Source organism: Xenopus laevis, chromosome 1L (assembly GCF_017654675.1).
Source record: "Xenopus laevis strain J_2021 chromosome 1L, Xenopus_laevis_v10.1, whole genome shotgun sequence".
Taxonomy (NCBI): Eukaryota; Metazoa; Chordata; class Amphibia; order Anura; family Pipidae; genus Xenopus; species Xenopus laevis.
Window position 1 is genome coordinate 122674735 of NC_054371.1, and position 13292 is coordinate 122688026.

The 13292-nt window shown below is 37.5% G+C and overlaps 1 protein-coding gene across 1 annotated transcript in view; it reads right to left on the bottom strand.

The window, feature by feature from the left end:
- Positions 1–12408, bottom strand: part of yjefn3.L (YjeF N-terminal domain containing 3 L homeolog) — a 54977-nt gene extending 42569 nt beyond the window's left edge. Inside the window, exon 1 of the mRNA XM_018223751.2 lies at positions 12278–12408. Within this exon, the coding sequence (XP_018079240.1) occupies positions 12278–12333 (56 nt within the window). The 5' untranslated portion in view covers positions 12334–12408. The remainder of the gene's footprint in view (positions 1–12277) is intronic.
- Between the last annotated feature and the right edge of the window lie 884 nt (positions 12409–13292).

Here is a 13292-nt window from a genome sequence, read left to right on the forward strand (position 1 = left end):
TCAACCATATTGAGGTTGTATACATTTGTTGTGGGCCTCTTTTACAGAGGCTAAAATTGTACATTGCAAGGAATGTGGCATGTATTCTCTTATATATTCTGTCTGTTCTCTTATTCTTTAAAGATTGGTGCACAGCTTATTAGAGCTTATTTAAAATGAGAATGACAGGATGCAAAAGGCAAAAAACAAGTGCAATCTTTGTAATTTGTACCCTGCCTTCCCCCCATCTCCATTGCCGCAGGTCTCTATTTGGGCTCTCTGACACCTGCAGCAAGCCCCATGACTACAGTTATATTCATTAGGAGTGGGTGAGGAAGGCAGGTAGATCACATTTAGAGACACAATTTAGGGAGGGGCAGAGGATGCTACTGTATCTGCAATGAATTAGAATTTCATTCTTCTGGATCAACTGGCAGTTAGGCAGGTTAAAATAAAGTTAAAAGGTTGAACTTGATGGACGTGTATCATGGACAGGGTTTTAATGCTTTAACTGCTTCTTATACTTTTCAAAATCTAGGTTACCACGGCTCTTAAAACAACAAGCAACAATTTTTTGCAAGCACTTGATCTTAAATAAGGCACACAATTATTTGATCTCATGGATGGTACCCTGATTCTTCAAGATGACTGTCTGTCAGCAGTAATACTTATTATGAGATCCCAACCCTCAAAGTACCAGGCCCTCTAAGTGTGCGTCATGTCATTCTACTCTACCCTGAGCCTACACTGTAGACACTTGAGTCTAAGGTTAAGTTTTTGGGATAATGTTGTTTTTAGACTTTCCTTCTCCTTTAAGGACTGCCCTTCAGCACATAGATTGGGGCATTATGTTTTTTTGCTAAAAACACAGACCAGGAATGGTTGTCATTTAAAATTATATTAAATTGTTACTGTTCTCAATTGATTTCCTTAAGAAGTAAATGTAGAAGCACCAAGAATCACCCTATGTGGCTTAATAAAGAAGCAAATGTTAATATGAATGAAGAGAAGGACATTTAAAAACTACAAATCTATGGGGTCCGAAACTGTATTTAAAGGACAAGGAAAGTTAAACTAAAGAAGTAAGCTAGAAATGTTGTATGTTATGTTTTGGGCTTCTGTACCAGCCCAAGGAAACCACAGTCCTTTAGTAGTAAAGATCTGTGTCTCCAAAGATGCCCCAGTAGCTCCACATCTTCTTTTCTGCTGATTCATTGCACACGCTTTGTGCTGATGTCAGTTACTGAGCTTAGGGACAGTACAGTACACATAGAATATAAATGTCACAGTATAAGGCTGATTAGTAATTAATATGGATAATATCTACATGGCAACACAGAAACCAGTGCAATTAGCATCAGAATTGAATTATCAGTCCTGTAGCATCAGCTTGTATGACAGACCAACCTCATTTTCATAATTTGTGACGACCCCTAAGCTTAGCTTTTTAAAAGCTGCTCAGAGCCCACTGAGCATGTGAGTGTTGCAGACACTTTCCAAGATGGTGACCCCCTGTGACAAGTTTGAAGTCCTGGATCATTGCTGCTATTGACAAGCTGAAACTTTTGGCTGGTGCAATAAGTTCAGTATATAAAACATGACATTTTTAGTCTTATTAACTTTTAGGGATTTCTTCTTCTTCAACAAATATAAACACTATAATAAATGCTGTAAAACAGCAATCTGGAAGGCAAAGATAAGAAATGAGGAGTGCATTGTGGCTGAGGCAAAGACTAACCCCAAAAAGTATATAAGTAGTAAAAAGATGCAGGTTGAGAGTGTTGTTCTTTAAATAATAGTATCAGTATGGTTGTAACAGACAAAAAGGCAAATGTGCTCAATCAGCTATTTTATTCAGTGTATACAATAAAGGAGTCTAAGTTCCCAAACCCACCTCATTGCACTGTTGGCTCACCTCAATCTAGTCAGTGGCTGACTCAGTATATTGTTCATAAAGCTTTACTAAAAATTAATGTGAACAAGGCACCTGGGCCAGATGGATTACACCCTTGGGTTCTAAGAGAGTTTATTTCAGATTTAGACTGGCCCCTATTTCTGATTTTCTCAGACCTGCTTTCATCTGGTTATGGTACCTATGGATTAGATTATTAGAGGAAAACTGATGTAATTCCTATATTTAAAAAGGGATTACGATCTCAGCCTGGCAATTATAGGCCAGTTTGTTTGACATCAGTGGTGGGCAAATTATTTGAAGGCTTGTTAAGGGATCACATTCAAAATTGTGTCCTAGTGAATGACATTATGAAAAGTAATCAGAATGGCTTCATGAAAGATAGGTCTTGTCAGACAAATTTGATGGCTTTTTATGATGAGGTAAGTAAGATGGGGACCAGTAGATTTATTTGGATTTTGCCAAAGCGTTTGATACAGTGCCCCACAAATAACTGCTTTCTAAGGTCTGTTGGTTTTAAAGGAGAACTAAACCCTTCGAGATGCAACATCCCCCTTCAACTGCCCTCCATCTGCCCCCTTACCTCTGCCTCCCCACATATTGTATTATGTAGAAAGTAGCTCCTGTTTGGAAATCTGAGCTCCAAACGCAGAGTAGCACAGCAAAATTCCTCAGTACCATCTTCTGCCCATTTGTATCTCTTTGGGTGTGTTCACTGACACGGAGCCATTCACTGATGAAATGGATTCCTAACTAGCCCCAACTGCTCATCCCTACAGTAGTATACATCTCTACTGCCCTGCATATATATTTCCCATTACAACCGCTGTCTTTGTACTTTTAGGAACTTTTTGAATATCTAAACTACTGCATCAACATTTCTGCCTTTCATATATCTATAATCTGGATTCATAGTAATTAGTAACCATGACAAGAAATGGTTCTGCATTCAGTGGGCCTTTTACATATTCAGTCACTGCACTGTCGCATTCTTTAATAATGGGATCTGAGCAAGGTCATGGTGAAACATCTATTAAAAAAACTTCATTTTCAAAACCAGTGTGCAATCAATGTTGTCTTTTTCAAGATATCAAAAGTAATATAAACATATAACATAGAAAAAGTCGTTTGCTTGATGCATTGCAGCATCTGTTGTGAGCTCTGTATAAAGTCCTGATGTTCTGTCGGACCTCTGAGAAATGTATCCTTTGAGTGTTACCCTTTTCAGAAAACAGATGCCAAGAGATGCCATGTGTGCATAGATAACAAGAAAATATATGTAAATTATATATTCATTTTCCAGGCCTCGAGTATTGATGGAGGGGGAGAGGAAGCACATTCTTCAGTCATCTCCGGCTGGGAAATAGCAGCTCTGCGTGTGTGAGAGGTGGGGGGGCTGGGGGTTGGAGGGGATCAGCTTCCCTTGGGTATACACAACCTAAACACAAAATATGCCTAATATGCATATAGTGTGGCACCTGGTTTCTGAGTGGACTTGGGAGATGAGGCATATTGTGCACACACAATTAAGTAGTGCAAAACAACCATTTTTGTTCTTTCATTTGTGACAAAAATAGACAATGTCACTAGCTGCTGCTTACTGTATATAGAACAGAAAAACATCCAACTAGCTACAATTGCAAGATCCAACATCCTGCTAAGAATGCATTGCAAATGCTGCTGGGGGTGCTAGTAGCAAATAGCAGGAAAATCTGATACAAATCAATATTTTTCTTGGTTTCGGGGATATTTGCATGGTGTGAAACAGATGCATTGTGCAAACATAACCAGACTGCAGGGCTTGTTTTCTATAAGAAAGCAAATTGTTGATAGAAGCACAAATTACTTTGTATATGAGTTAGGCAGTTATTTCAGGGATATACAATCTTTGGTCCTCTAGCAGTTGTTCAACCACAATAAAAACAGCTGGTGGGATACAGGTTAGATAACCCTGCATTGGGACTGTAGCTGCCATCAGTACTCCCAACATCTCTACCTTTGACCCTGCAAGCATATGAGAATGCACAACCATCTCACAAAGCACGCCTAAATCTCCATAAATTGTGTTGAGATTTCAGTGTATCAGTTGGGGCACATTAAAACAGATATCCCTAGAATGTGATAATTCCCTACTACATCAATGCAACTGCATGATTTCAACGTAATGCACTTTTTCCAAAGTAACAAAACTGTGCACTACTCCTGTATCTTGCAGCAACCAATCAAATCGATTAAATGGCTATATTTAGGTGACTGGTATATGTTGCCTGCTGATATCTGCATATTTGATATTGACTGATTTGCAAATATTAATGTTACATATTATTTCACCAACTGTACAAAAGCAGGAACAAAGAAAATAGTAATTGTACCATGTGCAAATATTTGGGCATCCTAGTAAATGAGTAATAGGGTAAACCCCTTTGGCACAGATCACAGCTTGTAAACACTTGTTATATCCAAAGAGTCTTTTATTGTAGGCATTTTTGCCCACTCTCCCTTGCAGATTACTTTTCATTCTAAAATCTTCTTGGGCAGTCTTGCATGTTTAAGATCTACCCATAGATTTTCAATGATTTTTAAAGTTGATCTTTAGCAATGCCCTACCAAAGTGATAGGATTTTGCAAAAGAAGAACTTGGCGACTATGATTGTTTAAAAAAAAATGCTCATTTAGAAATGAAAATTAAGCATACAGTATATCCAACTATTGTTAAGCATAAATGCAGATATCATGTGGGGTCAGGCAGAGTTAGTTAGAATGTTTATAAGCACTATTGCACATGCGCTGTGGTAATTTCTCTGCAAATTAATCCAGTTGGTTGCCCAAGCATGAAGAGTTTAACCAGGCACTGTCTTTACTCTCCACTGCTACCCTCCATTGGAATAAGTACTGTGGGTTTAGGGGGTGCCTGCATACCCAAGGGGCCCACTGGAGACACGATGGAGCAACAGTTGCGTAACTAAATAAGCCACACCAGGCCCCCTCCTGCCGAACTTGTGCCCATTGCATTGCGCACCCGATATCCACCCTCTCTCCACCTGTGCCCGCCCAAGCCCGACTTCCGGGGTTCCTTTTATAGACCTGCGCTATAGATTTGGCAATGCTGTAATTATCAGAGACAGGCAGAGGGGGGCATGTAGCTGTACACCTTCTTGCACCCCAACTTGTGAGTCATTTAGTTGTCCAAGTAAAGGAACGGTGGTTTACACAGGCTGCAACAGGTCTGTGTTCTATCTGCCTGCCCTATGACAGAGCTGGCGTGTGCAACTAATGCTGCACTGTGCACACTGGATTTTTTATTTGCCATGAAGTGCAGAGCGCTGCCAGTCCCTAAGTAGAAATGTTCTCTGCATTAGAACTAAAGGGCATGTTATCGCCCTTGCACTTCTGTGCAAGAAATAAGGATATGTTCATTCAGGACTGGGCCCATATATACAGAGCTCACTGACCTGCTTGTTTTTTCTTTCCAGTTATACATATACTTTATCATCCTCCCTGCAACCTTCACTGTTTGTAAGATGCTCCAGCGAACTTTGGGTACCAAGGATGCTGTTTCTATGGCAACCTTGTAATTACCACATACATGCGAGCAGGCAGCAGAGATGCAAGGGGAATTCTCCCTGCAGCTTCATAGCTAAGTTAATGGGTCATCTCCTCCTAACCTGCAGCAGAATGTGAAGTCACTGGCATATATTTTTGTTTTCTTAACTTGTTTTTTTAACATATCATGAACAGTGTTTGTTGCCTGGGAGACACACTATGTTGTTTCAAAGTTAAAGCCCTGCAGTTAAATGAAAAAATAGAATTGTAAGAGACAGCATTGCTGCTTCAAATAAAGTAACATAGTACTGCACTCAACGGGAATACTTGGAAACAATTAAGATTTATTGAAAAAATCCGAAGTTTCGAACACCAAGGATATCCTTGAGAAAGAGCACAGTTGGTGTTTGAAAGGTCAGATTATTCAATAAATCTTGATTTTTTTCATAAGTATTCCTGTTGAGTGTGGGACTATGTTACTTTATATATACACATTATATACAGTATATCCCCTTGTCATTTCTACCATTCTGTAACAGTAAAAAATTATTTTGCTTTAGTAAGGAAGCTACTTGCTTCCATTGCTCAGATGCTTCTTTGTAAGGTTCTGTCAGAACTATAGACAGAAAAAATACAATAGAAAAAGAAATCACATTGTATAATAGGCTATATAATTATAATGCCGAGCAATAAAGTTCTATGAAGTTCTCACAAAGGGGAGGGGGTATTAAAATCCCCTAGGGTGTTATCTGGCCACGGGAATCTCTCTGAATAGATTTGATGTGATGCAGTGATCTACACTGACAGTCATTCAATTGTCAGCTGTCAAAGTGCGAGAAGCCAATGAGAGGGAACATGGAAGAAACAGGTCAGACCATTAAAATAACTATTATTCCCAGAATTCGTCAACTGCTAGGTGACAGTTTGTTAGGAACTGACCCTATTATTTTATGTTAATGCACCACCATTATAGGCCCTATACAATTCCCATGGAATCTAACAGCCACTGGCTTGCCAAAGTTTAAATTACAAAAAGAAAAATACACTTAAGTGAACTGGGTCTCTGTATGGAAATATAGCCTGGGGCACACACCCATCTTGGATGCTGCTTTTGCTTCTGACATTTTTTGACAGTATGCTGGTGGGGTTTTAGATAATAAATGCAGTATCAGGTGCTCTTCCACACTATAAGGATTTCTTTAATATGTGTCTCCCTATCCCTTATCTGTTATCTGTTTTTTTTAAAGGCACTTACCATATATAAATTAAGATGCAATTATTAGATAGACCTTTGATGGAATAATTAGCCGATTAAACCTGATGTCGATTTTATGTGTGAAAATACTTGGTAAACACAATGATAAACAGTGTTGCTATCTCCTGTTCCTTTCTCTAACAAGCAGGAAATATATACCAGCACCATGTTTAATATTTTATTAACCATCACATTAATGCCATATATATAGTCATATGAAAAAGTTTGGGAACCCCTTTTAATTCTTTGGAATTTTGTTTATCATTGGCTGAGCTTTCAAAGTAAGAACTTCCTTTTAATATATAACATGACTTATGGAAACAGTAGTATTTCAGCACTGGAAAAGTTTTTTGGAAAATAAACAATATGCATCATAACAAAACTAGACAAGTGCATACATTTGGCACCCCAACAGGGATATTACATCAATACTTAGTTGAGCCCCTTTTGCAAATGTAACAGCCTCTAGGCGCCTCCTATAGCATTTGATGAGTGTCTGGATTCTTTATGCCGGTATTTTTGACCATTAGTCCATACAGAATCTCTCCAGTTCAGTTAAATTTGATGGCTGCCGAGCATGGACATCCTGCTTCAAACCATCCCATAGATTTTCGATGATATTCAAGTCTGGGGACTGTGACAGCCATTCCAGAATATTGTACTTCTCCCTCTGCATAAATGCCTTTGTAGATTTTCAAAGTGTGTTTAGGGTCATTGTCTTGTTGGAATATTCAACTTCAACTTTGTGACTGATGCTTGCACATTATCCTGAAGAATTTGTTGATATTGGGTTGAATTCATCTGACCCTTGACTTTAACAAGGGCCCCAGTCCCTGAACTAGCCACACAGCCCCACAGCATGATGGAACCTCCACCAAATTTGACAGTAGGGAGCAGGTGTTTTTCTTGGAATGCGGTGTTCTTCTTCCGCCATGCAAAGCTCTTTTTGCTATGACCAAATAACTCAAATTTTTCTCATCAGTCCAGATCACTTTGTTCCAAAATGATTGTGGCTTGTCTAAATTAGCTTTTGCATACAACAAGCGACTCTGATTGTGGCAGAAAGAGTGCAGAAAGGGCTTCTTTCTCATCATCCTGCCATACAGATGTTCTTTGTGCAAATTACACTGAATTGTAGAACAATGTACAGATACACCACCTGTAGCAAGATGTTCTTGCAGGTCTTTGGAGGTGATCTTTGGGTTGTCTGTAACCATTCTCACAATCCTCCGCATATGCCGCTCCTGTATTTTTCTTGGCCTGCAAGGCCTGGGTTTTACAGCAACTGTCCCTGTGGCCTTCTATTTCCTGTTTACATTCCTTTCAGTTGAAACCTCTGAGATAGCTTTTTGTAGTCTTTCCCTAAACAATGATACTGGACAATCTTTGTTTTCAGATCTTTTCAGAGTTGCTTTGAGGATCCCATGCTGTCACTCTTCAGAAAAAATGTCTACAGACATAAAATAAATGTCTACAGAAGAAAGCAGACAATCTGCTAAGTATGCCCTTGGCCTTAGTTGTGACAGAACCCATGGCTTTTGTAGATTTTACAGGGCTTTTTAATGAATATATGCAGGACTGTCCCAACATATCAGCTTTGTTAAAAATCAACTGTCTTTCATTTTGGCATTCTCGTCTGCTAGGCACTGTACTTTAAAAACAGCAAGCAACACAAGCTGGACACACTAAAATGGTTATTGTCTCCATCCTACTGTACCTGCTATCCCACAGCCACAGTCCCTTCCCAGAGACTATTATCCCCACTGCTACTATAGGCACCATCTCTCCCTACTATACCTGCTATCCCACAGCCACAGTCCCTTCACAGAGACTATTATCCCACTGCTACTATGAAGAAGATGTATAAGGCTGTTTATCGCTGTAGCCAATGAATGCAGTGAATTTAACTTAACATCTACAAAAGAACAATTAGGCATTGTTTTGCGATGTGAACAGTATTGAATGCCTATTTTTAAGGGCTTTTTACTCTGGGTATCATATTTCATGTAATTGCCTGTAGGATCCTTAATGCTTACTAAGTAAAAAAATCAATAGGCAGCTACAAGTAGCTGGTCCCTGCTTCTGTAACAATGGTTATTCTCCCGTTTCCATGGCAATTGATCTGTGGATATCTTATATTTAGTATGAAAAGCAGATTTTGCACCCTCTGCTGCTATTCTCACTGAACTTTTATCTGAGGCATGTGTTAACACATGAACAGAAAGAAAGAGACAGCATATCTTTTTAGTGCATATATTCTGCCTTATTTTTAAGCCTTAGGCAAAACACCTATCAAGCTTATTTACTATAAAAAAAAGACTTTTTAAACTGTTTTTACAATTCAATCTGACAACCTTCTCTATTGGTAGTTGGTAGACAGAGTTGCCATTCATAGAAAATAAATTCCTTCCTCCCCCAAAGTGCCATGTTGCCATTTCTACCCCCTGCTGCTTTCTAGAAATAAAAGGGATTGTTGCAATTAACACTATGAGAAAAATAACTCCATTCATGTCAGGGAATGATAATAACAGCACAATCATTTAAGAGTAATTAAGAACATATAATTCAATCAGCTGTAAAGCCTGTAAATGAGCACCTAAGGAAAAGCAATGTTTTTTTCTCTCTCTGTTTTATCAGAGGGGCTGCATAGAAAAATGAAAGCACTCATAATAATAATTCAAATGTAAAATCTCTGTCTGGATATAAAGATGGACACCTGCCTTTTAATATTTTATTATGGTGATAATGTGGTTTATACTCAACCTTGCTTCATGCTCATTACAACAGATGAATTGGCACTAAACACAGTGGTTAATGTTAGATATAACAGTAAATATCTTTCATGTTCCTTTACTTATACGACTTCCTTTTCTACTGTAAAGCTACATGAATACAATGAATACTAGAATCCCTGTTGTACAGGTTCAGAAATATTGTGCATTAGCACCTTCAATAATTATTTTCGATACTCTAAGAGCTTCATGAATATAATAAGGTCAGCACTAGAAGTATGAAGAGAAAGTAGCAAAAATGAAGTTTAAGGCCTTTTCATTAAACAGATATGCAAACAAAGGATAAAAGAAAAAAAAACAGTAATAAAATTGGCAAAGGTCTTAAGTATGAGTTAATTAACCCTCAATATTCCACTGTCGAAAAATTGTTACAAAGCCTATAGGGACCTTCCCCATTGGCTAACATGGGACCTCGGTAGGTTTTAGGTGGCGAAGTAGGGGGTCGAAGTTTTTTTTTAAAGAGACAGTACTTTGACTATCGAATGGTCAAATAGGCGAACGATTTTTAGTTCGATTCGAAGTCGTAGTCGAAGGTCGAAGTAGCCAATTCGATGGTCAAAGTAGCCAAAAAAAACATTCGAAATTCGAAGTTTTTTTATTCTATTCCTTCACTCTAGCTAAGTAAATGGGCCCCTTAATGTATAGACTGAAGAATCTTGACGTTTCATAGGTCACTGAGTTATAGTTCACTCATAAGAGTGAACAGGAGACTGTAGTCATAAGAATATCTAAACATCAAAATAAATATTCCATACAAAAAGTTTACTAACTGGACTTCAGGTTGGGCCACCTATGTAAAGCCCTAGTGAGCAGCACAGTTTGCTTCAAAATATAACCATTTAGGTCAATAGCTAAAGACCAATAGACTCAATATCAATTTTTTCTGGGTTTCCTCTGTATGGCTCCCAAAAACCTACAGAATTACAGAACTCTTATCAGCACTGTTTATCCTACACAATCCTTCATCTTCTCCTTCATGAGGGACTATAATTTGACCCCTTTAGACCACAGCATTTTTTTCCAGTGGTGAAAAGATAAATGATTTGTGTCCATGGGTTTCCATTAGGTCCTAAAGTTTGGGTTCTGCTGTACCCCTGTAACCATAGTACCTCTTTTATTCACATTTTCACATAGTGGAATGCATTTCTCTTTCCACTATTTACCTTTATGAACATAGTTCATCTGATTAGGCAATTATATAACTAGAGAACTAAACTGATAACTGTGGTGAAATCAATGGAATATATACAGGTACGGGAGCTGTTTTCCAGACTGCTCGGGACCTGGGGTTTTCTGGCTAATGAATCTTTCTGTAATTTGGATCTTCATATAGTTAATCTACTAGAAAATCATGTAAATGTTAAAAAAGCCCAATAGGCTGGTTATGCTTTTAATAAGGATTAATTATATCTTAGTTTGGATCAAGTACAAGGTACTGTTTTATTATTACAGAGAAAAAGAGAATCATTTTTAAATATCTGGATTATTGAATAGAATGGAGTCTATGGGAGATGGCCATTCTGTAATTCGGAGCTTCCTGGATAACTGGTTTCCGGATAATGGATCCTATACCTGTACTAAAGATGTGTAGCAATGGATTTATATAGTAATGGATAATATATATTTATACTGGCAATTTATATAGAAATGGATAATATATATTTATACTGGCAAGTTATATAGAAATGGATAATATATATTAATACTGGCTATGGATTTATATAGAAATGGATAATTTATATTTATACTGGCAATGGATTTATAAAGAAATGGATAATATATATTTATACTGGCAATGGATTTATAAAGAAATGGATAATATATATTTATACTGGCAATTGATTTATATAAAATGAATAACATATATTTATACTGGCAATTAATATAGAAAAAGAACCATCTTGAATCTTGCACTTGGGGACCCTAAAGTACTCATTTTTCATTTTCATGCTTCATTCACAAAATAGATTGTAGAGAATGAGAGCAGAAATGCATGGTTTTTGTATCCATTAATCCATTTACCCAGCAAAAGGCAAAAGAATGGAAGATCAGCCAGCAAAAAGATGGATCCCTCCCCCCTTTCCAGTTCACAACCAGTTCCTGTTACTGTATTACACACATTAACCACCTCATATTCATGAAACTGAATGTTAAAAATACGCTGCTATTTTTAATGCCTCGTTTATAAACAAACAAACACAAAGGACAGCTGCATTGCTAAAAGTTTAAAAAAAAATGGTCAAACATTAGGTTATAAGATTAAGACAAGAGAGGCAAAGATATATTGAATAGTTTAGAGTTATATTGATTGGAGCATTTGATTCAAAGTTTGGTCATTCAGGACTTGCAGTAGGTGCATTTAAACACACAGAAGGCTGGATTCTGTTGTCTAAGAAGTGCTGTGCTTTGTGTCCAAATTTGTTCATAAGAGATAAAATCTGTCTCACGGGTAACACTGCAGTGATCCTAGAACTTAATCCTCTGATTCCCCATTCCGTCTCAATCCAATTTTGCAATTATTATTCAGTATATCAGTGGCAGAACTAAAAGCAGCATGGCCTTATAAATAGATATTGCATTTGTAAGGAATGAAATAGTTTGGAATAACTAGCAATGCAAAGGCTTACAAGTACACCCTTTAGCTCACTACATGACATGACAGCTTTAATGGGATGGAAGAGCCTTACTAAAACAAAGCTATTTCTGGCTGCCTAACCTATTAGCAGTTCCTGGCATCATTTTCTTTCATTCACACTTAAAGGAGTAGTGGGGAATTAGCAGCAGAGTTTGGCTTACCTTAGATACTTCACTGGTTCTGTATTGTCCTTGTCTCGAATCTCTGAGTTGTTCATTTTCCTGTATTTTGGGCTCTGTCAGTGTGTCTCGGAAACTGCCTGGGTACACAGCTGACTGTTTCTCTATGGCTTTGTGAAGGGATACGGGGGGGGGGGGGGGGAAGCAGCATCCAATGAACAGAGAGCAGCGCTGTCTGAATTCCACCGGATTGGATCCCATTTTCAGGTACCTTTTGCTCTCATTCATTTAACCTTTTGCTTAACATAACACAGAAAGAGATGTAATGCTTGTTCTGCCTCATAAAAAAACCCTCAGTGACAAATTCATTAATGCTCTTACATATTTCTTAAATATGTCATGGATTGATCCTTTTCCTTTTAAAGTTCATTATTATTATTACTATTATTCTTCTTCAAGTGTATTTATACAAGACCAACATATTCCACAGTGTTGTACACTGGATATACAGACTGAAATACACAAACGCCTAACCAATAGAAGAGGTAACGAAGGCCATTCCCAAATGAGCTTACAATCTAAAAAATGCTATTAGACAGTTTCTCTTAGAAATCCAATATTTAAACTTAAACAGAGATACATTTAAAGGGATCGCTCCCCTTCAGTTTTACTTTTATTATGTTATAGAAATGCCAGTTCTAAGCAACTGTTCAATTGGTCTTTGTTATTTATTTTTTTTTACGTTATTTGTCTTCTTCTATTTCCAGCTTTCAAATGGGGGTCGCTGACCCCATTTAAAAAACAAATGCTCTGTAAGGCTAAAAATGTATTGTTATTTCTTCTTTTTATCACTCATCTTTTTTATTCTCCTATTTATATTCAAGTCTCTCCTTCAAATCAATGCATGGTTACTAGGGTAATTTAGACCCTAGTAACCACATTGCTGAAATTGCAAACTGAATAAAAAGCTAAATAACTCAAAAACCACAACTAATAAAAAATGAAAACCAATTGCAAATTGTCTCTGAATATCACTCACGAACATTATACTAAAGTA